Genomic DNA, 27,587 nt, shown 5'->3' on the forward strand with positions numbered 1-27,587 from the left:
ATCGATCGAATCCACCAGATTTGATATAGTTTATTCAAGAATCGGTACAAAGATCATCGTTTTCACTTCCGCAGAACTTCAAAAGAACAGTAATGAAAGCCCTGTAATAAAACACACAGTTGCAATCTATTTCACGACAGATCGAATCATGTCCACTGAGTTACGATGGGGACAAGTTGAAGTGGTTCCTTCTTAAGAGCTGTAAGGCCATAGATTTCCTCTACGTCCACGTCTTCGATCTTCGTTCCTTCCGGAAGCTTCCAGTCGAATCGGTAAAGAAGGTTCATAAGAGCCAAGTGTACCAAAGCCATACCCATCCCTATTCCGGGGCATATCCTCCTCCCACTCCCAAAGGGCAGCAGCTCGAAGTTCTGACCTTTGTAGTCCATATCGACATCCGCAAATCTTTCCGGGATGAAACATTCTGGATCTTTCCATATCTCGGGATTGCGATGGATCGCCCATATGTTCACTTGGATCCGGGTTTTCTTCGGTATGTGGTATCCGTTGATCTTGACATCGTTCATCGTTTCTCGTGGGGCTAGAAGGAGCACGACGGGATTGATTCTGAACGTCTCTTTGATCACCATTTTCAAATAATCGAGATCCCTCATGTCCTCTTCGGTGATGTTGTCCTTGTCCTTGATGCGTTCTCTGAGTTCGGTTTGTACCTTCTTCATAACTCTGGGGTTCTTTATCAAATGTGTCATCGTCCATGCCACGACTTGAGCCGAAGTGTCCACCCCAGCTAGAAGAACATTCTACGAATTCCGGTACATGCCCGTCAGTTATATTTCGATCGGTTCATTCTCTTGCAGTACAAGAGTTTATGTTACAGAGATTTAACGAAAGAGAGCTTACCATAAGGATTCCTTTGATGTGGTTTCTCGTGAGCCGGAACTTACCAAGGTCGAGTTCTCCTCTCTCCATCTTGAGAAGCAAGCCGATGAAATTGTTCTCGTGTTGTTGATGGTGTTTGATCGCTTGTTCGTAAAACTCGTCGAGTTCACGAGAAACCTTCCCGCATCTTCCGCGTAATCCCGTAAAAATATCCACGATCCTACCGAGATACGGGAAGAAATCTGCAGCCGCAAAGCTCCCCATCACTTGCATGGCTTCGACAATGATTTCTCCGTACTTCTCCTCGAGTTTGCTCCCTCTAAGGTTCATCCCGAACCCGACCCGACACATCACACCCGCTGAGAGACTCATTAACTTCCGGTTCAGGTTAACCGGAGTTCCGGACAAACCCGATTGCTCGACAAAGCCGATGAACGAGTTGACCTCTTCCTCTCTTACATGCCGAAACGACTGAACCCTTTTCGAGCTATAGAGTTCGAGCATACTCATCTTTCGCAGCTCTCGCCAATATTCGTTGTAAGGGGAAAACGTGAGATCGTTGAAGTCGTAGGAGAGCTTCTCGGGGCAAGCGAGATAAGGCCGAGAACAACAGTCCACGTCGCACGTTTTCAAGATTTCTCTCGCGGTCTCCGGCGTCGATGCCACGACCGTGGGCACGTTTCCGAGCTTTAGATACATGAGAGGGCCGTATTTTTTCGACAACTCGAACAACGAACGGTGGGGTTGCGATCCCAATTGATGCAGATTTCCGACGACGGGAAGACCCTTTGGCCCGGGAGGAAGGTTCCTGGCATCTCTTCGTTTTCTTATAACGAGAACAAACGCGAAAACGATGCAAGCAACGACGATCCAAGAACTCATCATTCTGTGTCATAATCACCGACAATAATATTGATTGATTATAAAATATGAATCTATGTTAATAATAGTATCACTGGATCAACTTTTGCAAGTAGAACCTTACCTTTGGTTTGTGGCAGAGGTTTCGTGAGATAGAGGAGAAGGAGATGAGGGGGGAGAGATTGAGAGAGACGCAGAAAAAGACTGCAATTATTTATAGCGTGTTGCTAACTTGCGCCGATGGTTGCGTGTTACTCTTTATTTTTTCTTTTATTTTTTTTCCACGTATCTAACAAAATCTACTTTTTTGAAATCCCATGATTTCTTCGTCTATTACGATTTCGATTTTTATCAATAAAAAATCGAATTATTTTACTTCACTGTAAAATTTGATAATTTATCTATTTTCCTAAAATTTGAATGTTATCCGTTTTCTTCAAAATTTTAAAATATATCATATTCTTATATGTTTTTAAATTTCTCTATTCAAATTTGGAAAATATTTTGATCATTGAAGATTTAGGATCAGTATATTATGAATTATAAAAAATGATGAATTATTAAAATTTTTGGGAGAAAAAAGGCAATGACGATAGAATTTGTGGCGAAAGAGATGCATATGTGTACCAGTATTAACAGATGGTGGATAGAATTATCACCCGATTCGATCTAAAAATTATCCGAAAGTTGATGTCTGAATTACATACAAATTCAGATTTTTTTAATTTTAAAAAATTAATAATATGAATTAAAAAATACAAATTATTATTATTATTTATTTATTTTTTAAATTACTAAAATATTTCTAACATTTTATAAAAAAAATTTATACCTTTTACCTATTAGTTTATCTCGTGATAGATTTTGGATTTTAAAGTTTTAAAATCAAATATCTTAAATATTATATCCAGCCGACAAACATATCGTCATACGATTGTGTTAACAAAACAAAATTGATTACTCAAAAAGAAAAGAAAACTAAAATATTTTTCGTCGTTGCCAAAATTAAAAAAAAGAAAAAGAAAAAGATGTCAGCGAACTGAGTGGATCACGTAGTTTATCGGTAGATAAGAGCCGTGAAGTGATTTTCTTTTCTTACCCTTTATTCAATGTTTTGTAAGAATGATAAAATTTTATATAGATTAAAAAAAATGTGATTAATAAATATCTCAATTTTAAATTCGGCAAAAACATGTTGTAGCAGATTCCGATACAGAACATGGGATTTGATCGATCTCTCTGTCCAAACAAACCAAAAGGAAAGAAATTTTGGCATTCACCGCCACGTGGATGACATGTCAGCACCGATTTTTTAAATAAATTTTGAAAATTGGTATGCAAACCGATTTCAATTAAATCGATTATGGATTTTTTAGGGTTAGGTTAAAATATGCAAATTGATTTAATTGAAATCAGTTTACATGCCATCTTTTTTTTTTCTTTTTTTTTGAAATCGATTTTCAATTCGATTTTTAAAACTGGTTTAAAAAATCGGTTTGCCAATGTAGCCTACCAATATTTGTTACCTTTTATTTAAAAAATCTATTTAAAATCATTAATTTACATTTAAAAAAAAAATCTAACAACGTATTGGAAATATTACTCAAATAACCCACTTGGGTCGCAGCAATTTCAGTGTACACCACCGAAAAAAAAAAAAAAATTTGCGACCTTATTACGACTAATATATAACTAATATACAACTTATTACGACTAATAAACTACTCTTATTTTAGTTGTATATTAGTTATATATTAGTCGTAATAAGGTTGCAAATTTTTTTTTTTTTTCGGTGGTGTACCCTGAAATTGTTGCGATCCAAGTGGGTTATTAGGGTTAAAACCCCCAACGTATTAGCGAAATATCTTGTTATTTCAAGTGTTTTGAGTCTAGTTTACAATCACCAACACGAAGATGGAGATGACTTTTCAACAGTACACGTGTGCGAGGTAAAGATGGTAAAGGCTTATCCGATAAACCGGGGCAAACCGGTTTTGGTTCAGACCAACGGGTCATGACCGGTACAAGTTCAAGCGGTACCTTCTTCGAAATCGCTAATCCATGTGTTTCTTCAAGATCAACGTCTCCGACCCTTCATCCTTCTGGAAGCTTCCAATCGAACCGGTAAAGAAGGTTCATAAGAGTCAATTGTACCAAAGCCATACCCAATCCTAAACCGGGACATATCCTCCTCCCACTCCCGAAGGGCAAAAGTTCGACATTCTTGCCTTTGTAATCGACATTGTTGTTACCGGTAAATCTCTCGGGGATAAAACGTTCGGGATCTTTCTATACATCGGGATTCTGATGGATCGTCCACGTATTCACAAGGATTTCGGTTTTTTTCGGGATATCGTAGTCGTTGATCTTCATATCCCTCATTGCCTCTCTCGGAACCAAAAGCGGTAAAAACCAGATCCATGTAAGCCGTCCAAAAGTAAGTTCTGCAATTAATAGAAACACAAGGTTCATAAAATGACATTTTCCAGTTTTTGTCTTAAACTATAATATGAAATAAATATATAGATGTTTTTTTTTTTTTACCATAAGGTTTGCTTTGATGTGGTCTCGAGTAAGCGTGAATGCGCCCAAACCGACTTGTTCCCTCTCCATCTTGAGAAACAAATGACATCTTCTTGACCATCTTTGCTCTCACGTTCTAAATGAAACTTGATCGCTTGTTCGTAAAACACGTCAAGATCGTGAAAAACCCTTTCGCACTTGGCATCGATCTAATCCCGTGAGTTTATCGATGATCCAATCGAAATACGGGAAGAAATCTGTTGCCTCCACGGCTCGGTAAACCACGTCCTCGAACATCTCCTCGAGATTGATCCCTCTAAGATTCACACCGAAATCGACTCTACACGTCACACTTGCTGACAGTCTCATCAACTCCCGGTTAAAGTTGACCGGAGTTTCTGATAAACCTGATTGCTAGAGAAAGTCTATGAATGAGGCGATTTCTTCTTCTCTTAAGTACCGAAACAATTTGATCCTTTTCGAACTGTAGAGTTCGAACACACTAATCTTATTTAGATCTCTCCATTAGTCACTGTACGGAGACAAGATGAGATCTTTGTAGTTGTAAGAGAGCCTAGCGGCGCAAGTCATTTAGGACGTGGACAACAATCCGAGTCGTACGTTTTGAGAAACTCTTTGGCTGTTTCTGGTGTTGAGGTCACTACTGTCGGAACACTTCCCAACCGTAGATACATGAGGGGACTGTATTTTTTGGATTGCGTGTTTTAACTTCATGAGATCTACATCAAAAACTACATTGAAAAATGTAAAGAAAACTGTAAAAGATAGAATATATACGAAAATTGAGAAAAAGAGATAAATGGAAGCAATTTTTTTTTTTTTGTATTTTATTCCTATTATCCTTCTTCTTATAGAGACAATGGCATATGCTCACGCCATTACAATCACCAATATAAACACCAATACATATAAAAATTTATTATAACGATGTAACAAATACTAATAGAAAATATTCTCTAAATATTCTCTAATAACGTGAAGAGTGAACGGTGAGGTCTCGTCCTCGACTGATGCAAATTTCCGACGATGGGAAATCGTGTCGGTCCGGGAGGAAAGCTCTTGCCTCTTTTCATCTTCTTCGTGACGAGAATGAACCCGAAGAATGTGAACAGAACGATGATCCAAGAACTCATTTTTCGCGATCCTGAAAATGCAAGAATTTGAGAGAGAGGATATTCAATTAAGACAACTGCGTATAGCATTTTAACATATGTTTCTTAATGCATGTTTACTACAACTACTACAATATTTTCCATTCGAACACACAAATTTCCGAAATCTAATATATAAAAGTTGAGTTTAAACGTGTTTCTAGAAAAAAAAATTATATTATCTTCCTTAATTATCTTAAGTATTTACTCGTCTGCCTCTAAATTTTCTACATTTAAATCCACATGTAATTTTTTAAGTCATAAATTTCATATCTAATTTAAATTTAAATTATTGAAAATCTAATTAAACATACAAAAAAATAACGAACCAGATTAACTTAAATTTTGTTTAAATCAATTTTAATTTGGTTTTATATAAATTATTCTAAAGACAAAAATACCATTATTAATATCAAAAATACTTTTTTGATAATTTTTAAATATAAAATCTAAAAAATAAAAAATTAAAATATTATTTTTAATCAATCAAGCTTTATAAAAAATGAAAAAACAAAAAAAAAACAAAAAACCAAAAGTTAAAAACTAAAAAACAATAACTAAAGCCAAAAACTCCATTCTTTTTTATTATCGACTTGATTTGTTCAAAACCTTTCTTGATATAGATATATGTAAAATACATATGTGATTATAAAAGAATGGTTAACAGATTCAAATTATTAATCTATATGAAATTTGAAAAATACATTTACTTTAAAATAATAATGTATAATTTACCAAATTATATATTAATAAAATTATTGTATATGTAGATCTAATCAAATCACTGCGAAATATATAGATATAGTGATAAGAACTAATTAGATCACTTTCGATTTAATAATTTAAATATATATATATATATATATATATATAAGGAATTTTAAGAGGACAGGATGCTAATGTGCTAATGAGCTTTATGCACGCGGTTTCTCTAAGTATGTTCGTCCAACTATTCGAATGGATGATATTGATCAAAGTGGATCTCTATATACATATTTATATATAATTCGTATTCCCTTCATAATTGTAATAATGAATATAGTTCGGATAAAACAATAATGTATACAAAAAAAAAAAAAATAACTCGAAATATTTCCACGGGTAACTTTTATAGCTTGATAAAAAGCTAGTGCTGCCACTTGCCACTTGCTAATTAATGTTATAACGTTTTCTGTATTTTACGAATACTATTTAAAAATTACAATAACAATGATTAAGTTAAAAAAGTTTCCATATATATATATATATATATATAAATATGAAAGATTGTTCTTAAGTAAATTGAGAGATGATGACAAGGAAAATATTACCTAGTGGCTTAATTGTTTTGCTCGTAGAGAATGGAGAGATATTTAAGATATATGTTGGATTGTGTCTAATTGTGAGGCGAAGATGGCCATTTATAAAATATTTTGAAGTGGGAACTAACGTCCACTTACTAGTGAAAAAATGTTTAAAATTTAGATTATTATTCAAATTAAACGCCATTAAAAAAATGAGAAAAAACAAGTTATTAAATGCTCCGATGTTGCCTTGAAATACATATATTAATAAAAAAAATATTATTTTGTTCAAAATAATCTTATTTAGTTTGTAAAAAGTTATTATCTTAAAACGTGCAAGAATATTTGACTATTATTGATAAATGATATTTGGAAAACAATATAAAAAATACATAAAAATCTAAAGACGTTATTTATTTTGAAACAAAAAAATTATCCTAAAACATCATGTAAAATTAAACAGAGAGAATATATAGAAATTGAATATGGATGATTATGTAAATTTACTAAAAATGAAGATTAAATCTTTTAATGTTTAAACTTTACTGATATATTCACAATATTTTCTCAAATATTTTGCAATTTTCACAAAATTAGTTATGAAATGTATTTTTTTTATATAATTTGATTTGCTAACTATTTATTTTGTTTTTTCCTTAGAAAACAAATTTATTAAAAAATAGTTTTTTCTTTTATTTATTTTTTTTTTAAAATTGCATATTAATATATGAACTCATAAAAAATGTTAGATAAATATACGAACTAAAAAATTTCTAAAAAATAAATAAACTCTTTTAAATTTTTACATTAAAAACTTAATTTTTAAACAACTCTCAAAAACTATTATATCATGATGGTTTATGAAAATCGTTTAAAAAATTAATTGTTAATTTTATGATATTTTTTAGAGTTATTTAAAAGTTAATTTTGTTATTTTCAAAAAGTTAAGAATTTAAGAGTCATAAAGTGTTTTTGTATTTATTTAAAAATTTTAAATTTGTATATTTGTATGCTATTTTTTAATTCCGGGTATTAGTATACCATTTACTTTTTAAAAAAAATTTCTCCTAAAAATCGACACCACGCATAGTTTTTTAATAAATCCGAAAAAAAAAAAATTTAAAGAACTACTTTCTCATTGTTGAAATTTGTGGAGATAACTCCTATGGATATGGATGTCTAATTCAATAAAATATTCAATATTAATAGATTGTTTTCAATTATTTCGGTTATTAATTGAACCGGATCGAATAACCGATTGGTTATAATTTTTCAAAACCTAAAATAACCGAATCAGAACCGAATAAAATTTAATAACTGTTTGGTTATGAATTCTCAAAATTTGGAATAATCAAATCGTTTCTACATCTCAATTTATATATATACACACTCATATATATATATATATATTTCTAATTTAATCATCATTTTATTATTTAATTACAATTTTAAACGGATAAAACTGAATCAAATCGAATCCAAATTAATCATAACCGATTAGCCCGAACCGGTCGTCCAACCCCGAAAAAAAGTCCGTGTGTTTGGTTTTATATTTCATAATTATATATGTGTTATGGTCAAACACCCAGCTACATGGTTATGCTTATTAAATCCAATAAATAAACAATATTTTGGGATTTTAAACGACGACGTTCCAAGTTGAAACATATTTTTCATGAAAAAAAAAATCTCTCAAATGATGCGCGTCACCTAAAGTCAAAGATCTGTTTGGCTGTGAATGGAAAATATAACTAACTTCATTATTAGAGTAAAGAAAATGAAAAGCACATAGAAAATGGTTTTGGTTAGTAATATATATGACATCCCAACATTTTTTCCATCATTATTTTTTTAAAACTAGTTTTAATATTATATTATTGAAATTCCAATATTTAAGATTGGAAATCAATTCGTATATACTCCAAACTGGAATTATAAATGGCTAGACTAAATAAAATATATTATTTGTTCAATTTAATTCAGTTCATTATCTCAGATACAAGTTAATTAATTCAAGTCTGAACGAATTGAAACATAACAATCGTAAAAGCCTATACAATAAATATCGTTTGACCACAAAAACCATAACAAATGTTTTAGTTTATTAATTTTGTATGACGAAAACCAGAGGTCTATTATCTAAATCTACCAAAAATATTTTTAAAATAATAATTTCATCGTTGGGATAAAATAATTTGTTTGATTTTAAACGAATTAAAAAAAAAACTAAACCAAATCATCTAAAACCTATTAAAGTTGGTGAGATTCAAAACCATTAATACAAAGTTTTTTTTATCTCTTTTTTATTTTAATTTTATTTGAACTAGTTTACAATAAATAAATAAATAAATTTAACCAAATCAATAACCGAACTAGTCCCTCGAAGATAGATTTTACAAAGTTCTTATAAAACAAGTTTAAGTTACATAGAGTGTATGAATAATGGTGAGTTAAAACCATTAAACTCAATAACCTAGTAATCATCATCCTTTAGTTATCATTAGAAATTATTGGTTTAACATTCGGTTTAGGTTATTTTCCAGAGTATAAATATATTTATTAATTTATATATTTGAGGTTTTTGGGTACAAATATTATGTGGTCCTTAGTCTTAATACATGTTTTGCTTTTGATAATCATCTATATAAACCACTAACTTGGCCGTACACACATTCTCCATTTATTTTACATCCGATCGGAGAGATGAAAGCCGAGCGTCGGATCATGTCCATTGAGTTACGATGGGGACAAGTTGAAGTGGTTCCTTCTTACGAGCTGTAAGGCCATAGATTTCCTCCACGTCCACGTCTTCGATCTTCGTCCCTTCCGGAAGCTTCCAGTCGAATCGGTAAAGAAGGTTCATAAGAGCCAAGTGTACCAAAGCCATCCCCATCCCCATTCCGGGGCATACCCTCCTCCCACTTCCAAAGGGCAGCAGCTCGAAGTTCTGACCTTTGTAATCCATATCGGCCTCAGCAAATCTTTCCGGGATGAAACGTTCTGGATCTTTCCATGTCTCGGGATTGCGATGGATCGCCCATATGTTCACTTGGATCCGGGTTTTCTTCGGTACGCTGTACCCGTTGATCTTGACATCGTTCATCGTCTCTCTCGGGGCAAGAAGAAGGAAAACGGGATTGATTCTGAACGTCTCTTTGATCACCATTTTCAAATAATCGAGATCTTTCATGCCTTCTTCGGTGATGTTGTCCTTGTTCTTGATGCGTTCTCTGAGTTCGGTTTGTACCTTCCTCATAACCCTAGGGTTTGTCATCAGATGTGTCATCGTCCATGCCACGGCTTGGGCGGAAGTGTCTATTCCGCCTAGAAGGACATCCTACAATTGCCCGTGCACGCCTATTAATTACATTTAATATAATAGTGTATATTATAAGGTTTTAACAAATTAAGGAAGGCTTACCATAAGGATCCCTTTGATATGGTTTCTAGTGAGCCGGAACTTCCCACCAAGGCCAAGTTCTCCTCTCTCCATAGCAAGAAGAAGGCCGATGAAATCTTTTTGATCGTTCTTGTTCTCATGCTGTTGATGGTATTTGATCGCTTGCTCGTAAAACTCGTCGAGTTCACGAGAAATCTTTTCACACCTTCCGTGTAATCCCGTAAACATATCGATGATCCTACCGATATACGGGAAGAAATCTGTCGCGGCAAAGCTCCCCATCACCTTCATGGATTCAAGAACAGCTTCTTCATACTTTTCCTCGAGTTTGCTCCCTCTAAAATTCATCCCGAACCCGACCCGAGAAATCATGTTGGCTGAGAGACTCATTAACTTCCGGTTTAAGTTAACCGGACTTCCTGATAAACCCGATTGCTTGACAAAGTCAATGAACGAGCTGACTTCTTCGTCTCTTGTATGTTGGAATGATTGAACCCTTTTCGAGCTATAGAGTTCGAACATACTCATCTTTCGTAGTTCTCTCCAGTATTCGTTGTAGGGATCAGAAAATGCGAGATCGTTGGAAAGGTAAGAGAGTTTACCGGGGCAAGCCAGATAAGGCCGAGAACAACAATCTACGTCGTACGTTTTCAAGATTTCTTTCGCGGTCTCTGGCGTCGATGCCACGACCGTAGGCACATTTCCGAGCTTTAGATACATGAGAGGGCCGTATTTTTTCGACAATAATATGGTCAACTAACAAATAAAAAATGTTTACATTATACTTCACACTTTTCATGTACAATTAAAAGCAAATATGTTAATTAAAATTCGAAAACAGAAACTATTAATATTTAGTATATATTACACTGAATTTTGATAAAAATGTGTAATTTTAAAACTAATTGTTGTTTTTCAGTTATAATAATCATAATTTTTAGTATAAAATTCTATAAAATTTTACAAACTGTTTTGAATCATTTGATATTTAATCTAAATTAAACATAAAACTGAACCAAAAAGATTAATGGAATCATATCAACCCATAGTTAGTTCAATATGTCGTAGATTTTATTATTTTAATCCAAACTAATTTATAGTTTACTAAATCAAATAGAGATTAAAATAGACATAACTATACTTATTTTTTGTATTTTTATATGATTTTTTCAAATGATATATATTTGTACTTGTTTTTTAGCTGGAAAATTTGAATGATTACGGATTTTGATATTTGATTATTAAAATTTTATACTTACAATTTAAATATTTTTTAAAATTTTCATATAAATTTTTTAAGATTTAACTATTTATATAATTGATTTTTAATGTAAATTTTAATTTGTATTTTTAAATTAAAATGTATTCTATATTATTAGAGTAGAAAAATTAATGACAACTTGCTATTTAATTTATTTTCCACATTAAATAACACTTAAAAGTACTTAAAAAACAACTCGGTCAGTCTTGAAAAATATTTTAATTAATAATTCAGCCATGTTTGAATTTATGGATACATCATTTGTTTTTTTGTTCTATCTAACTCAATAAATTATTCAATAAAATATAAAGAAACGTATGAACATTTTTTATCATGTTTTTTTAATCAGTTTTAAATATTTTGTAATAGATACATTTAATTCAATAAATTAATAATCTGTTGAATTTAGAGTTTTAATTGACTAAAAACATAGTTACCTACCTATACTTATTACATCCATTTAGAAACAAAAATCCATATTCATTGACTTTAAGACGGGTGACCGAACTACGAGCTATTTCTACCGGGTGAGTGTTTCGGGAATCGGTTCAGTTTTGGGATTGGATTGTATCGGTTCGGTTTTTTCGGTTTTACAAAAATAGATACCAATCGGTTTCTAAATTATATTTGGTTCGATTCGGTTCCGATTTTTATTTTTTTTAAAAAAAGATAGGTTTCTTTTAAAATATTCGATTTTTCAGAATTTTTTTTAAAATTCGATTTTTCAGAATTTTTTAAAATTCGATTCGTTTCAATTTCAAGAAATTCGGTTTCTAAAAATAATACCATTAAAAAATTTAGAATAATTCGGATAGGAAAAAATATCATATTTTTCAGTTTAGTTCTTTAAAATCGAACCGAAATATTTACTCCTAATTTTTACCATCGATGCATTGATGCGTCGATATGGACAGATCCATGTTGATATATATTGGGGCATATGCCCCCATTGATTTGATTGAAATTTCATAATTTCTTCATAAAGTCAATCATTTTTTAACCAAATTTTATAAATGCTCTAAATGTTTATCATATGTAAAATTAATTTTGCCCCCAATTAAAAGTTTTGCTAAGTTTGTTATTGTGTGTCAATATGGAAATGTGACAACGTCTTTAAAGCCAAATTTTTGTAGGTAATCCAATATTTTGGACTTAGTTTGAGGGTGGTCGGGGATTTGAAATATACATCATTTGCCAAACTTGAGATTCGAATTTGCAACGGAATATACATTTTATGTTCCCGTTTTATCTGTTAAATTATCCAAATTTGGGTCTTGCAACTACTGTCGAGTCTTTTGGAAGGATCCCGGGTCAGCCATCTCCCGCAAACCTCTCCACTGCATCTCACAGATTTCGGGTATCAATTAGATTCTAGTCGCACTGGTATCTCCCGTCACTAGAGAGATGTTCTGATAGATGAAAGGAGGAGCATCAACTGTTGTTCTATGTTTCATCACTCCCCGTTTTCTCAGTTGCAGGCGCCATGATCAGCTCTCATTCACGGAAGGGGTGGGCGCCAGTCACGCATTCAAGACCGGAAGACAAAGGGACCCACCATTGACATCTTTCATCCGTACTTTTGTCGGAAAACATGGAATTTTTCCAAAAGCATAGACTGTTGTTTCCTATCACATAAGCTGTCACGCCAGGCAGACACAGCACACATCAGTTTTGCCAAACCTTTAAAAAATACCCCCTTGAAGTTAAATTTTCTTAAAAGTAGCCCAATATTCCTTTTTTGACATTTAGCCCCTTATTCTTCGACGTGCACCATCCTCCACTATTTTTTTTTTAAACTCTAATACGCTTTAGCGTTATATCAAATGATGAGACCTAAGAAAAATCAAAAGAGTGGATCCGTTAGAAGTCATTACGGAGACGACAAACACACAATAATATCGAAAAAGAAAAAGGAAATATTAAATAATATATAAATTCCCCATCAAATTTCACTTTTTACACGATAGGCCCCGTTGCGAAATTTAGATATATTTACACGAATTGGACCGTTAAATATATAATATGATAACCAAGATGAAATTACAAACCATGTAACGATATATATATTTTTTTCTGTTAAAACGGGTACAATAATGAGGACCACAATATCACTACCAAGTAGCAAGCGAGCAAGTGATAATGATATCTAGACAAAAGCTATGTCCGCGTGACCATATCTTATAATCTTTAATTTAACCCTTTAAGCCTTAGATTAAAGTCTCTTGTTGGTCCGTAATGCTGTCAAGTTGTTGTCGTTACAACAACGAACGACCAACTTGATTCGAACGAAATGTAGAGAAAAAAATACAACTTTATTTCAATATATTTTTATGCGTGTTAGCCATATGATAAAAATAAAATAAAAATCATCCTTTGTTAGTGAATTTCATAGGAAAGAATTTTTATAAAAAAAATGAAAATGTTTCGACCGACCTAATCAATCAGTCCTTTCGCCCAAAAAACTCACTTCCTCCGTGCGTAGACGACCAACGAGTACCCGATTCCGCCGCCGGGACAGCCGGGACCGCCGGCGAATCCGCCGCCGTACTCTGCCTCGTCGGCGGAGCTGGCCCACTCGAGCACGGAGGAGCTGCATGCCGACGAAGCCGAAGACATCGACACCGACATCATCGATGATGACGACGAGCTACGAGGCTTCCCTCTCCTCAGGAAGCTTCTCTTCATCTTCTTCCTCCACCCCACGAACCCACACGGCTGCTTCGCCTGCCATAAAACGACGCCGTTCTTCGCCTCCTCCGTCTCCTCCGCCGTGACGGCGACTGGGTCGGTCTCGAATCTGAACATGAACACGGCGTCTCCTCCTCCGTTGCAGTTTCCGTTACCGTTAACGTCGTTGACGGCGGGCTTGTTCTCGAACAGCCAGTTGTAGACGTCCCATGAGATCTGAACAGGAACTCCATCGACTTCGATTCTCTCGTTTCCTCTGAATTTCCATCTCAGGCGCTTGATCTGCAGAACCCTTTTGCTGTCGATTCCGAAACACAGCCTGGCGTCTTCGTTGGCCTGACAATCGATCGAGATCTCTCTGTTTCTCCCTCCGATTCTAGCTTTAGTGCAGAACACTCTGTTCCCGACCACGTGTTCCCTCCTCAAGATCAGAGCCTGGGGGATCGTGGGTCTCCCCGCTCTGGTCCGAGCGTAAGCTTCCTTGACGGCGTCTCCGACCAAGAGACCCATCCCGCCATCGACAACGACGGCGATGTAGAAACCGGATCTGGGTTCAGGTCCGGAATCGAGCTTGACCCGGGTCAAATCCCAGAAAATCTGGACTTTCTGAGAGACGCGCTTGGATCCGCGTCTTCTCCAGAAGGCGAGTGGGTTCAGGTGGAGACGGAAGGAGACGGCGGAGGAGAGGGAGAGATCGGCGGCGGAGGCGGAGAGAGAGAGCGGCGAGGCGGCGGAGGAGTGGGGATAGCAATCTTGGGAGTGGAGGAAGAGATTCACGGAGTGGCCGAAGAAAGTGCGAGCCCACGTGACGTAGAAGACGCCGAGATTCGTCTTGTAGAGGCATGTCGTCAGGTTGGCTTCGCCGGAGATCGCCGGAGGAGGCGACGGAGACGGCGGAGGGGACATTTGGTTTGTGGTAGATTTCTGATTCCGAGGAGTTTGCGTTGCGGTTGGAGAAATGTTTCTGAGGTTCTCAAGGGTTTTTCTTTGAGAAATTTATATAAAATCCGATATTTTCTAACGTAATTCATAAAAAAAAAGGAGAAATCGTAGCAAAAAATAAAATAAAATTAGAAAGAAAAAAAGGAACATATGATTCTTGTAACCCTTCATTGGAGAACATAATGATTGGGAGATGATGCTTGGGGCCAACAAGTTTCACATTTATAATTATATTTGGTTAAAAAAAAGTCACTTCACTTAGAATAAATTGTAAATAATACTATTGTAGTTTTTTTTTACCATAAATATTAATGTAAGTTTTGTGTTATTAGATTATATTTGGAAAAATATTTGATAGGGAGATAGAGTTGCATCTCTCCTTTTTTGGTTAAATACACCTCATATTGTTTTTTTACCAAAAGAATAATTGCATTTCTTTTTTTTTTTAAATTATTTTATATTTTTTAATTTGTATCCTTCTTTTTGGGAAACAAATTTATATGACCCTACGACGGAGTCGAAATATGCAACGAAATACATAAACCACATGAAAACATCAATTTCATTTTATATTTTTTTTTTCGGCTAGCCATTTATTTATTTATAATTATCTTTTCAAGTTATCAGAATGCGTTGGCAGCCAGCTCAAAGGTGGTCGATTGAATGCCACATCTTATGATTATTTAATTTGCTTTAGATCTGAATTCAAATTAAAATAATAATATATTGTTTTTGTTTTTTGGGGCGAAGAAACTGGAACGCAACAATATCAAATCTATTTTGTATCATATGAAATATTAAATATATAGAAACAAAACACATTAATAATATAATTATAAGGTCTCAAATAAATCACCACCGATCAAACGAACAACCATCATCTGTTTGTCCCCATTAATTTTTCAATCTATTTTTCTTTTTCTTTAAAAACTTCACACTTTTCAATTCATGACCTAGATCTAAAGTCTTTTTTGTTGAATAACTAGCTAAAATTTTAAATTTAATTAGAAAGTATTTATAAATTGAAAAAAAAAATAGATTTATTGAAATATTTAAAGAAAACAATTCAGTTTACTTATATTCTAATAACAATTTGGATCCATCGTCTAGGTTAAATAAAATGTTACTGAATTATAAGTTTGATTTATTAGTTTGAATTTTATCTAATATATATATGTATAAAAAGAGACATTTTTTACCAAAAAAAAAAAGTGACGAAGAGGAACAGTTGACTCCAACCGAAGAACAACACGCTTTACTTTTCAACTCAACCCACATTCTAGATTTGCAGGAAGACTTTTCCGTACGGGCTGGCATTTTAGTTTGGTTTGGAAAAACAAATAATCTAAACCAAACTGAATCCAAGCCACATATATTAGGGGTGGTCATTTCAGATTTCGTTTTAGGTTCGGTTCGGTTATATTGAGGTTTGGTTTTCGATTCGGTTATTTTTCGGTTTTGTTCGATTCGAATTCAGTTTTTTATTGTAAAAAAATTAATTTTTCAAAGAAATTATCGATTTTTTAATCGATTCGATTTTGATTTTTTTTTTATTTAAAGAAATCACAACCGTTCGATTTTTTTATTGGATTCGGTTCGGTTACGGTTATATCTTATTTGGTTCGATTTGACTATTCGATCAATAACTAAAATGATTTAGTATATATACAAACCAATATAACATTATGTTTATTGAATTCTAAATTATTAATAAATCAATAGAAGGAACACAATGTTTTAAAATGAAAAATATTAGGTATTTATATAATTCACACCAAATCAATCAATATTATTATACCGATCTAACCGGCACTTACCATTGTTACATGGGAGAAAACCAACCACTCATCTACAATTTTAGATTATATGTGGGGAAAAAAAAGTTAGAGTATTAGATTCTTCATAAAATCTTATCCCCTTTGTCTTCACAGCCAATCAAGTCGGCCCAAATAACCCTAACCGATTACCCGTTGTTGTTAACTTACGACATTTTTCCATGGGAAATTTAATTAATCGAATATTAATTGGTTAGAAAAATTTTCATTTTATAATTCATTCATCGATAATTATAATTTCCTTTTGTTTGTTTTTTCCATCGATGTTTGATCCGCAGAGACTTCAGATCTTGGAGTTTTTCAGATGGGACAAATCGGGATTTTGTACAAATAATGTTTAATTAAAATAATTTAAACTTGGAAAAAAAAGAAACAAGAGATTAATAAAAATAAATACTCTCAACATACGAAACCAAGTTAGGACAAATTTGGTTTGGTTAAGTTTATGTCTGGTTCCTATTTTATAATAATAACAATGATAAAAAAAATAATGTTTATAAATTGAGTTTTAATTTGTGATAACTATAACATAATTTGTTTTAATCAAAATCTAATAAATTTTGATTTGGGTTAGATTTTATATTTGTATATTTGTTACATGTTTAAATTAGTTCAATTATAAAAAAAAATACTAAATTGAAACCGAACTAACATATATTCTCAATGAACACGTAGAAAGAAACCAACATGACAATTTTGGATTTAACTGATACACTACGACGACGAATTTGGGGTTTCCGTGATTTTGAAGTTGTTTGTTAAGAAGTCTAATCCATAATTAACCAGTAATCTATGGACTAATCCCAAATTTGATCGTCAACACTTAGTTAATTAACTTGATTGTTAAGCATCAGATAACATACAAAGAAAACCTCTCATTTGACAATTCGGCTTATTAAATCGCCTAATTTTCCAAGACTTTACTTGCATTGTTAACCTCTGTCTTTATAATATACACACACCCACACAAACATATATATATATATATATATATGTATAATAATAATCGAAATTGTAAAATAGTCATCTTATTATTTAATCTATCCTCGTGGGCCGGATTTTATTTGTATTAATCAGATTTATTTAATGTGCCAATGTGGATATATTGATACCTTGAGGATATTCTTCTAACTTTGTTTCAGTTCAATGTACAAATCTTAATTCCCGTTCATGAATATGATTTTAATCTTTCTTAGTTAACAAAGAGAAAAAAAAAACAATATGATTTATGATAAGGATCTAATAAAAAGTTTAAATTTATTCTCAGAATCTATTTTAAAATGCAACAGCCATCATAAATAATGTGTAATATATTTTTCTAATTTATGTAATTTATTTGTTGGGTGACCAAAAAAATTCTCAATGGTGTGATTATATTTTGATTAAACCTGAAAATAGTGATCAATCTAATCACTTCATATCCATGTGCCTCTAGGCCCATTTTCTTAAAACATGCCCTTTTGTTTTAGCCACTGAAATCCATAATGTGCACATAATATATATATATATATATATAATGGGTCTATTTAATCGATATATTTAATCTAATATACATTGACATGCCCTAATGCAGAAGGAAGAGGATGTTTGCTGAATTAACCATGTATAAAATATGACCAAATAAATCATTTTGGCACAATTTTTATAGAACCGAATAAATCATTTTCAAAATTAGTCCGACAAATACACCCAAACCGTCCAACCCTAGGTTCAATTACCTCGCAAGCACATTCCCTAGTCAGCATTGGACAGTTCGAGTTTCATTCGACGAGTTACAAAACTTACAACTCATTCAATGAGTTCACAACTTCACATTCCAACTGAGTTACAGAATCCGAGTTACAACTTTCTTTCATTTATTCAATCACTCATCTCCTACGAAGCTAATCTACACAACTGAATTATGTGACCAATCGTTTCACTACTATACTTACCCTACAGCTATAATGGAGGCAAAAGGGTTTTGCCTCATCAAAGAGACATGGTGGAGATCAACACAGTGAAAGAAGCAGTCCATGAACTTGCTTCACATACACTCCTTGTGAGCTCTAAGAACATGACTGAAGAACGATGATGTTGCTTCTCGTTATGCATTTCTGGTTGGTTTTGATTTACTACTGAGAGATCATTCTTCCTGTCTAATAATGACGCACTAGAAGATGGGGGAAATGGATATGACATAAGGAATCGACAGAATCCGAGAAACACGCACAACAATTCAGAGATTAACCCAAAACTACATTGGCAATTTGAAAATTCAAAAACAAAGTCAAGAACGTAAACGCGAAATCTAACAAAGAACCTGATGCTCAGAATCCGAGCTTCGTACGGCGCCAGTGCCTGCGTTTCGCGTTGTACCTGAATAACACGCCGATTGAATTGCAGGATAAGCGTCTCCGATCACCATCGCACGGAAATTTCAGGAAAAAATCAGTTCAGAATAACGAAGCACCTGATGGTGTTGTCAGTACGGAGACGGATCCAGTGAGGGATCGGTCGGTTCTGCCTCATTTTCTTCGCCAATTTCTTCTTGATCCTGAAGGTCTTGTGTGACGGCTGTTCAATTCCCCACGATTTTCCCGACAACCAAACAGAAAAAGGTAAAAGCGTCACGAAGAGAAAACATCAGGATTCTCATACATCACTATTTCTTACTCGTACGAGAGAGGGATAGAGAGAGAAAGAGGTAGCACGACGTACCATTTTGGCCTCCTAATTATTCTGCCGCCGTGGGAGAGGAGACACGATGAAAGAAACCCTAGAATCGGCAGAGACCTTGAGAGAATGGAGAAAAAAAAGGGCTTTTATACCTGGGAAGATTCTCACGCACATTTCCTCATGGGCTCATCGTTTATTTATATGGGCCCACTTGAGCCCAATGTAATAACCCTAAATCTCTGGGCTATTCTTGTCGATCTTAAAATTGAGAAAGTACATAATAACTATTTTCCGGAATTGATTAAAATGTTTATTTTGCGAATCAATTGATAGTCTCTCTCTCTCACACACACACATATATACACATATATATATATATATATATATATATATATATATATGGATAAACAATTTGAGTGTAATTAGCTGATAGCTACACCTTAAAAACCTCTCTATATCTGCCGTAATGTACTGAACCGAATTATACCAACTGAAATTCAGAAACCAAACCGGTTTTCCAAACCAACCAAAAAGTCTCTCTGAACCAATTGAAATTCATCCACTTAAACAGTTCGAATTTACAGGAAAACCCCAAAAAGACGGTTCGGTTAGAGCAAACGGTGGAGTAAACCGGAAGTCAACGATGGTCAACGGAGGAGGCAGTTCTGAGAGTGCCACCGAGCTCCATAGGGACGAGAGGGATAAGAGAGTGCAAAACGTCTCTGATCAAAGGCCTGTAACTTGGCTCTGGCTGTACACACAACACCGCCACTGCAGCTACCTGCATATTTTCACGTATTTCCACATCATTCCCCACAAATTCCACATTTTGCAGAAGAACACCCCTATAGTTTCTAATGTCAAAAACCACCTCCTTCTCTCTCGTAATTCTCTATTTCATGGATATTTTCTTCGACTAAAGTCCCTAATCTACTCCAAGCCCAAGCCAACATTCTTTCCGTTTATCTTACATACTGATTCTCCATCAAAATGCACCCTAAAGATAGTAAATTTCTGAGACTTTTGGATACTTTGGCAGCTGTAAAATCATGGGTTTTGTTTCATATTTTCATACGACGCATCGAGTGATTAGGTTCTACGCCGAAAACGTAAATGTTTAAGAGAGGTTTAAGTGTAAACAAACCTGGTAGAGGTGTTTCAAGTCCATGGTGTCTTTGATTGCAGGGTCGACGACGTTTGGCAGCTTTGTTCTGTCAGTGAGATGAGGCATTGCCTGTAGAGATCAAAACAAAACAAAAAACATGAAAGATAGAGACATTGTAGTTCAAATCCTCATACATGATACGGAAATGTCATGTTTTAAAGGAACTGGTAAAGACATTTGCCTCTGGTTCAGGCCAGTGTTTTGATGTTATTGTGGGTGTTTGCAGTGAAACACAGCCTTAATTGTTTGACAGACACCAAAAATAGTATGGCGGAACACGGGTTTCAGCGATGAAAACCGGCCGTTGAAGAAAGTGAAACACTTTTTGCATTCGGGTATTCTCGTAAAGGTATCTTCCGGATTATGCCAGAACCCGGGTTTCAGTAACTGAAACCAGCTGTTATCGAAAGTAAAACACTTTCTTGCCCTCGGGTGTATCCGTAAAGTTATCTTCCAGGATTACAAAAACAGCTTAAGAGATTGAGGTTGAGATGTAACATACCCAAGTGACAATAGATTGGCATTCAGTGGGAGCCAGTTTCTCCATAGGCCTTCTTCCGAGCAAAAGTTCTAACAGTACCACTCCAAATGCATAAACGTCACTCTTCTCCGTCAATTGGCCTACACACACACACACATGAGAGAATAACACATCTAAACTTTCCAAGCATATGACCAGAAAAGGGTGTTCTTGGTGAGGATGTATCATATTTAGGCTTACCATCAAGAAGATACTCCGGTGCAACATAGCCAATGGTGCCAGAAAGTTTAATGTTGTTACTCTTTGTACTGCTAGTAACAGCCAGCCCAAAATCTGAAATCTAGATAGGAATAAACGTATTTATTAGACGAAGGAGTAAACAATATCTCAAGATTCTCGGTAATCTAATAGGAGTTCTTTACCTTAGCATTGAAACTCGAATCCAAAAGTATGTTAGACGTCTTCAGATCTCTATGAATGATCGGCGGATGGCAATACTCATGCAAATACTCTAACCCTCTAGTTGGAAAACCGTAAATTCTGGTTAACAGCTAAAAATGGAATGTAGGGTCTAAATCAAGACACATTATTTGGAGGATGAGTGACAAAATCAAGATAAAAGGTTTGATCCTTGACTCAAGATACCAACACTCACCTCGATGTATCAAGGGCTATCTTCATGCGCATATGCCATGTTAGGGCAGAACCTCGAGAAGGACCTGAGAGAGAACAGTTAGTGTTTTTCCTTACGACATTCCCGAGTTTTCATGATGATCAAGATGCTGCAAGCATAGAACAAGTAGAATAATGTGAGAGTGTTGTCTTTTACCATGCAATTGAGATTCAAGAGAGCCATTTTGCATCAGCTCATACACGATGAATCTCGTGGTATCGGTCATGCTGTAACCCAAGAGTGATATTATACTCGGGTGCTGCATCTTTCTCAATATCTCGACCTCGTTCTGCAATGCCCAAAAGAGTAACCAAAAAAGTTTTTTTTTATGCACATACTGGAATCTTATATGAGACCACAAGTTTCGAACTTCTTAGAGCTCTTGCAAACATGTTGTAGAAATGGCAACCCAAATACAAATTGTGGGGTAAAACAAGAATCAATACAAGGCTTAGGATTCAGATGCTTTCACAGGTTTGATCTTAGTAAATGCAAAAGCGACAAGACAGCATCTGTTACCAAACATAGAAACAAGTAACAAGAGATACAGAGAGCAAAGAGGATTGTACCTTGAACTCACTAGTCGCTTCTTCAGTGCCACAATCCAACTTCTTAACCGCAGCTAACACATTGTTTTCTAGCTTAACCGTATATACACAACCAAACCCACCTTGACCGAGGATGTTTGTCTCCCTGAAACTACCTGTCCCCTTTTCAATTGTCTCGTAATCAATCATCAGCTCAATCGTCTGCTTTTTAGATCTCTTCTTGAACGGTTTTGCACAGCTCGTTCGCTTTAACAACCACGGCAATGCTATTCTACTACCCTCGCAATCTTCGAACCCTCAAACCAAAACGACTTGAATTAGAACAAGGCCAAGAAACTGTTGAACTATGATCATACATAGGAAAAAGTAATAACCCCCCCCCCCCCTTAATATTGAAATGCCTGAATAAAGATTCATCAATCTTTTAAAACTGATCAACACCGGTCAAGATGACTGAGTACCTGAGCTGTTGAGGCTCTCTTGCTTTGAATTCGAAGAGCTTTTCCGATGGAAAACCCAATAGAACAGAGAGCAAACCAAGACTATACCAACTGAAGCAAAAGCAGCTGCAAGTGCAGTTACTACTCTCTTGTGAGTATCCACATTATGCAATCCAGCTTCCCCAGGTTGAGCCCCTGTTCACCACAACACACAAGCATTAGTTTCTTCCTGTTCCAACCAAATGGGTAGACAAGAATATTCTCCAGATCGAAGAACAGCGGAATTACAATCAGACCCAGATGAAGAAGTGACAATTCTCAGATGGGCAAAACGGCAAATCCTCGGATGGAAGAAAATGGTCGTTTCTCTTTAGCTAGCGGAAGAAGAAACCTATTGATACACGGAAATTCTGGGGAAAAGTTTGAATCTTGAAACATGAAATGAACAATATCATGAAGGAAATCATAGTATACGGACAAAATTCCAGAGAAAAATCATGTTTGTTTAACCAAATGGTTCAACGCAAAACCTCTTCCAAATGGAATAACAATTGGATTTTCTTGAGACCCAGAAGAGGAAATTCATAGAAAACCGGAAATTCCATGAAAACTTAAGGATGTGAATCCAGAGAGACAGGAAAAAGCCCAGAATTTTATCACATTTATTACACGGGAATGTTTTTTTTTCTTTCGAATTTGAATTCTTTCTCAACTTAGTACTCCATAAATTCAAGGTGGAACCAACATATTACACCCTATATACGAAAAATAAACTACAAAAAAAAAGTATAAGGGAGAAGAAAGAGAGTGCAATACCAGGAGATAAGGCATCCATGGAAGCTGAAGGTTGAGGAGCACGAGATTCTTCTGTGGCTGAGAAGACAGCGCATGTGGATTGACGAAGAGCAGAAGCATGAAGCAGAACAAGAATCGTAAGGACAAATCCCCTCATCTCTCTTTATTGTCTTCACTAAATCTTGTCCTTTTTTTGTATCTTTCAAAAACCCGTGAGAAAAAAAATGGAAAAGATTTCCAGACAGAACTTCTTATTGTGGGTCCAGAGAGAAATTCAATGGAAACTGAGAACGTCCTTTGCTTCAAAAAGTCTCATCCTTTATAACGCCATTGTTGTGAAGCTCTCTGCAAGAAAGGGCAAAAGGAAGAAGACAAACGGAGCAGAGCCATAAAGAAAATGTAAAATTTATGTTTGGAAATGGAGCAGTTACAAAAAAGGATCTGAAGCCCTTTTGCTCGAAAAAATGAAAATATCTTTTCAATTACGGTCTACATCGACAGGAATATATGTACGTACATACATATATGCCGACAAACACGGAGAATATTAGATGAAATTGTTTTTTTATAATAATGTTTTTTGTAATTTTGGTCTGAATAGTTATACATGTACGAAACCATACACACTTGCATGCTTATGAGTAATCCACTGTAGAATATATGACATGCAACAAATACGATATTTCATTTTTTTAATCTAATTTTGAAGTACTTGAAACAATATATATATATATATATATATATATATAAAGGCTGCAAAAAGTTAGTTTTATATGCTTTTCACATTCTCAAAAGCGGGTGTGCATGGAAATCGAGATTTACGAAATTAAGAAAGGAGGTTAATGGCATAACCTTTTGTAATAGATTTTATAATTTGATTAATGAAATAAATGCATTTGGGAAAATGCAGTTCCCATGTCCATTCATGGTCGGTGGCAATATTAATCATATGATTGACCCTTGTGAGTTATAATTATTTTCTGAAAATTACATTACAGTGATTAAAAATCGAATTTTTAATTGAAATGTTAATACATATATTAGACACTAAACTTTACAATGATTATGTAATAATTTAATATAATTTTTCTACAATATGGTTCTTATAGAATGTTATTGTGCTTCAAACTCGATTCTCTGATTGAATTAAAATATTTATCTAAGAATTATATGATTAAATTAGACGTTATAAATATCGTCATTAAATTTACTCATATATATTGTACAATATACTATAACATATCATATCTATTTTATCGTATCACAATGATTTTAGAACATGGAAATATTTCGAATATATTTTGTGCGTGAATTTATATTCAATTAAGGGAAAGTCGCATATAAATACCTGTATTTTTACAATTTTTTAAATAAATACCTGAATTATAAAATTATTAAATAAATATCTAAACTTTTCAAAATTTATATATAAATATTCAATTTTTAAAAATTTATAAAAGAAACAATATTCGCTTATGGCTAAATTAATAATTATCGATAAATTATGTTATAAATTTAATATTGTTAATGAATTTTGGTTTCATTTGACAAATTTTTAAAATTTTGGGCTGCTCTTCAAGGAGTTGCTTTTTCTTCGTCCTCTAGTGGATTTAGTTGTTTTCAAATTATTCTCACACATTAAATTAGATAATTTTGATATATTAGTAATTCGTAGTTAAATAACTATCTTTTTTATGCAATAAAAAAGCAATAATTACTCGCAACGCCTAAAATAAGCGAATTGAATCGAATTTACCACAAGAATAAGTTTTACTATATACAAAATCATTGTAACTATGAAATCACAAACTGAACATCAATTGGGTCACTTGGCTTTGACTATTGGTTTAAATTGAATAACCATTTTTTTTTTAATTCCAGTCTCAAGTTTTTTTTTTGGTTATTCCTTGATTTTTTTTTATTTAAACTATAGACAAATGTCACATGTTAGGTGAACAGTTGGGTTGTCCCAATAAAATTAAAATATTTTCCCTCCCGAACCGAATCCCCAACTGCCATTTCAGTGCACTGACTTATTTATATAAATTACAAAATAAGATTGATAATACTGAATTAAATGAAAATGAAAATGTAAATGGCATTGATATTGGTTTTTGCACGTAGAATAATATGTCCAACTACCAAGAACCAAGTAATGGGCCGGGAGCAAGTCTTCACTTCAATTTTTTTTCCATATTTTTTTACATTGTTATATTTTTAATTCTATCAGTTTCTTATTAAATTTATTTTAAATATATTAAAATTTTATTAACATAATTAAAATTTATCAGGAAAAAAATATATTTTATTTATATAATTAAATACGTGTTACGAATGAAAAATATTATTTTTGTGATTGTATTATATATACATTATAATTTGTTTGCGTTGGGCACAAATTGTGTTTAAGGAACTAGGCCTAATCTTTTCATAATTTGGGCCCATTTTGCACTTTTGTCCATTTTCAGAAATAAAATGTTTTTTCTTCTTCATAGAATAGCTTTATAATTATAACATACGATTTTAAGAAACTACATCATGAGATATCTCGTGACGAGATATATATAAATAATTATTTAGATAAATCTTTCCCAATACCAACAGACAAGAATATAATTTTAGGGGAAAACGGTTAGATTTTTTTTTTTAAATGTATTATTGAAATATGTTATATTTTAAATATTCATTTTACTATGCATATTTAACACATTTTCTGTATTAGTATCAAAATATTATAAAACTATCAAAACTAAACCATTGTAAACAATTAAAATTATATCGTATTAATAAATTCAAAAAAATACAACATTTAAATACATAATACCAAAAGTTTTAGTATTAAAAACAAAAATTTTAAAAATTTTAATATTTGAATAAGAAAATATAGAAAAACTGATTTATTTTTACATTTTGAATCATTCATATAATTTTTTTAATATATTTTAATACCTAATATTTTTCTCTATTTTAAAATTAGCAAAAATAACGAATATTAGATGACGTTGTCCCATTTATATAAAACAATTAATCAGGACTTAATATACGTTGAAACTAAAACAAGTTTAATAACTAAATTTAAATATAATCTATGTAATTTAATTAATTATTATATCATGAGGTTAAATGGAATATATCATTAGATTCTTAAATAAAATTTAAATATAAGAGACAATATCTTATATAAATTTATTAAATTAACATTTCAAAAGTAAATACTATTTAATAAAATTAGAAAATACGCAATATAAATTTTATGAGAAATAAAAATAACAAGTCCATCAAATACTGTTATAGAATTATTAAAAATCAAAATAAACTGAGTTTATCGAATAATGTTTTTGATAACTAATAAATTGAAATTGTAAATATTTTTTGTCTTTGTTTTAGTAATCACAGTAAAAACTTCAGTTTAATTATTGGTTTAATATTAAAAATGGTAATAATTATGGATTATGGGCTGGGCTGGGCTAGGCCTTGAGCTTATTACAGAGCCCATAGAGGAAGGTCTGGAGTTTTTCGCCCAATAAACAAATGGAATAGTGTCAATGGCCACGTCATAATGGGACCCACTTAATTCTCCCACATCTACACACGTACGAGTATTTATATTACTCTAAAATATATTTATAATATAAAATTAATCACATTAAAGGATCAACTGCAGGACGTATATAATATCTCATCATCTGTCTACTTCTTTTTCCTTCCTCAGCTTTTCTTTTTCCTCTCCTTCGCCACCATCTCCCTCTCTCTCTCTCTCTCAGGGCGCAGGATCTTTCGCTGTACTTTAGGGTTCTTCTTGGTCTTTCATCGATTCAGGAGTGGAAGCGGAGAGGCAGAGGCTGGCGGCGATGGTGGCAGCAGCGGCGGATGACTGGATGCGGTCGGCGTTGAGAGACGGCGAAGTGGTGGCGGATATGCTGCTGAGACTGAAGGAGGCGAAAGTGACGCCGACGGTGTTCGAAAATCCGGCGGTGACCGCGCTCCGTTGGGGAATCCGGCAGCCGCGGTCCCGGCCCCCG

General features: G+C 33.6%; 5 protein-coding genes and 1 pseudogene across 6 annotated transcripts; all 6 read right to left on the reverse strand.

Moving 5' to 3' along the window:
- Positions 1-7: 7 nt before the first annotated feature.
- LOC104815000 (cytochrome P450 71B12-like) lies at positions 8-1,907 on the reverse strand. Its single transcript, XM_010543278.1, has 3 exons — positions 1,826-1,907; positions 862-1,726; positions 8-761 (listed from the first exon to the last, which is right to left on the reverse strand). The coding sequence occupies exons 2-3, from the start codon at positions 1,723-1,725 to the stop codon at positions 147-149; spliced, it is 1,479 nt and encodes a 492-aa protein (XP_010541580.1). The 5' UTR covers position 1,726; positions 1,826-1,907; the 3' UTR covers positions 8-146.
- A 2,488-nt stretch (positions 1,908-4,395) lies between these two features.
- Positions 4,396-6,756, reverse strand: LOC104815139 (annotated as a pseudogene).
- Positions 6,757-9,232: 2,476 nt separating this feature from the next.
- LOC104815140 (cytochrome P450 71B12-like) lies at positions 9,233-11,800 on the reverse strand. The gene is made up of 3 exons (XM_010543458.1): positions 11,795-11,800; positions 10,101-10,835; positions 9,233-10,016 (listed from the first exon to the last, which is right to left on the reverse strand). Exons 1-3 carry the CDS (start codon positions 11,798-11,800, stop codon positions 9,402-9,404), a joined length of 1,356 nt encoding a protein of 451 aa, XP_010541760.1. The 3' UTR covers positions 9,233-9,401.
- Positions 11,801-12,525: 725 nt separating this feature from the next.
- On the reverse strand, positions 12,526-15,243 carry LOC104815002. 2 transcript variants are annotated; one of them, XM_010543282.2, is made up of 2 exons: positions 13,774-15,243; positions 12,526-12,977 (listed from the first exon to the last, which is right to left on the reverse strand). In XM_010543282.2, the coding sequence occupies exon 1, from the start codon at positions 14,932-14,934 to the stop codon at positions 13,804-13,806; it is 1,131 nt and encodes a 376-aa protein (XP_010541584.1). In that variant the 5' UTR covers positions 14,935-15,243; the 3' UTR covers positions 12,526-12,977; positions 13,774-13,803. The 2 variants fall into 2 exon arrangements, with proteins under 2 accessions (XP_010541584.1, XP_010541582.1); XM_010543280.2 differs by lacking the exon at positions 12,526-12,977 and adding an exon at positions 13,002-13,173.
- Positions 15,244-18,963: 3,720 nt separating this feature from the next.
- Positions 18,964-19,607, reverse strand: LOC104815003 (60S ribosomal protein L39). Its single transcript, XM_010543283.1, has 3 exons — positions 19,506-19,607; positions 19,258-19,361; positions 18,964-19,163 (listed from the first exon to the last, which is right to left on the reverse strand). The coding sequence occupies exons 1-3, from the start codon at positions 19,506-19,508 to the stop codon at positions 19,115-19,117; spliced, it is 156 nt and encodes a 51-aa protein (XP_010541585.1). The 5' UTR covers positions 19,509-19,607; the 3' UTR covers positions 18,964-19,114.
- Positions 19,608-19,930: 323 nt separating this feature from the next.
- Positions 19,931-23,999, reverse strand: LOC104815004 (probable receptor-like protein kinase At1g80640). Its single transcript, XM_010543284.2, has 10 exons — positions 23,587-23,999; positions 22,792-22,965; positions 22,352-22,617; positions 21,939-22,071; positions 21,765-21,828; positions 21,532-21,628; positions 21,350-21,449; positions 21,131-21,249; positions 20,608-20,697; positions 19,931-20,244 (listed from the first exon to the last, which is right to left on the reverse strand). Exons 1-10 carry the CDS (start codon positions 23,720-23,722, stop codon positions 20,101-20,103), a joined length of 1,323 nt encoding a protein of 440 aa, XP_010541586.1. The 5' UTR covers positions 23,723-23,999; the 3' UTR covers positions 19,931-20,100.
- Between the last annotated feature and the right edge of the window lie 3,588 nt (positions 24,000-27,587).

Source organism: Tarenaya hassleriana, unplaced genomic scaffold (genome assembly GCF_000463585.1).
Source record: "Tarenaya hassleriana unplaced genomic scaffold, ASM46358v1 Cleome22, whole genome shotgun sequence".
NCBI classification, from domain to species: Eukaryota; Viridiplantae; Streptophyta; class Magnoliopsida; order Brassicales; family Cleomaceae; genus Tarenaya; species Tarenaya hassleriana.

What these genes read in the sequence shown, in the direction of transcription:
- LOC104815000 (XM_010543278.1), bottom strand. Translation starts at nt 1,725, where the DNA reads ATGATGAGTTCTTGGATCGTCGTTGCTTGCATCGTTTTCGCGTTTGTT. An exon ending in ACATCAAAGGAATCCTTATG is followed by an intron (nt 762 to 861) that starts GTAAGCTCTCTT and finishes CGGAATTCGTAG; the next exon opens with AATGTTCTTCTAGCTGGGGT.
- LOC104815140 (XM_010543458.1), bottom strand. An exon ending in ATATCAAAGGGATCCTTATG is followed by an intron (nt 10,017 to 10,100) that starts GTAAGCCTTCCT and finishes GGGCAATTGTAG; the next exon opens with GATGTCCTTCTAGGCGGAAT.
- LOC104815002 (XM_010543282.2), bottom strand. Translation starts at nt 14,934, where the DNA reads ATGTCCCCTCCGCCGTCTCCGTCGCCTCCTCCGGCGATCTCCGGCGAA.
- LOC104815003 (XM_010543283.1), bottom strand. An exon ending in CGTACTGACAACACCATCAG is followed by an intron (nt 19,164 to 19,257) that starts GTGCTTCGTTAT and finishes CGTGTTATTCAG; the next exon opens with GTACAACGCGAAACGCAGGC.
- LOC104815004 (XM_010543284.2), bottom strand. Translation starts at nt 23,722, where the DNA reads ATGAGGGGATTTGTCCTTACGATTCTTGTTCTGCTTCATGCTTCTGCT. An exon ending in CATGGATGCCTTATCTCCTG is followed by an intron (nt 22,966 to 23,586) that starts GTATTGCACTCT and finishes TGTGGTGAACAG; the next exon opens with GGGCTCAACCTGGGGAAGCT. An exon ending in ACTTGAAACACCTCTACCAG is followed by an intron (nt 20,245 to 20,607) that starts GTTTGTTTACAC and finishes GAAAATATGCAG; the next exon opens with GTAGCTGCAGTGGCGGTGTT.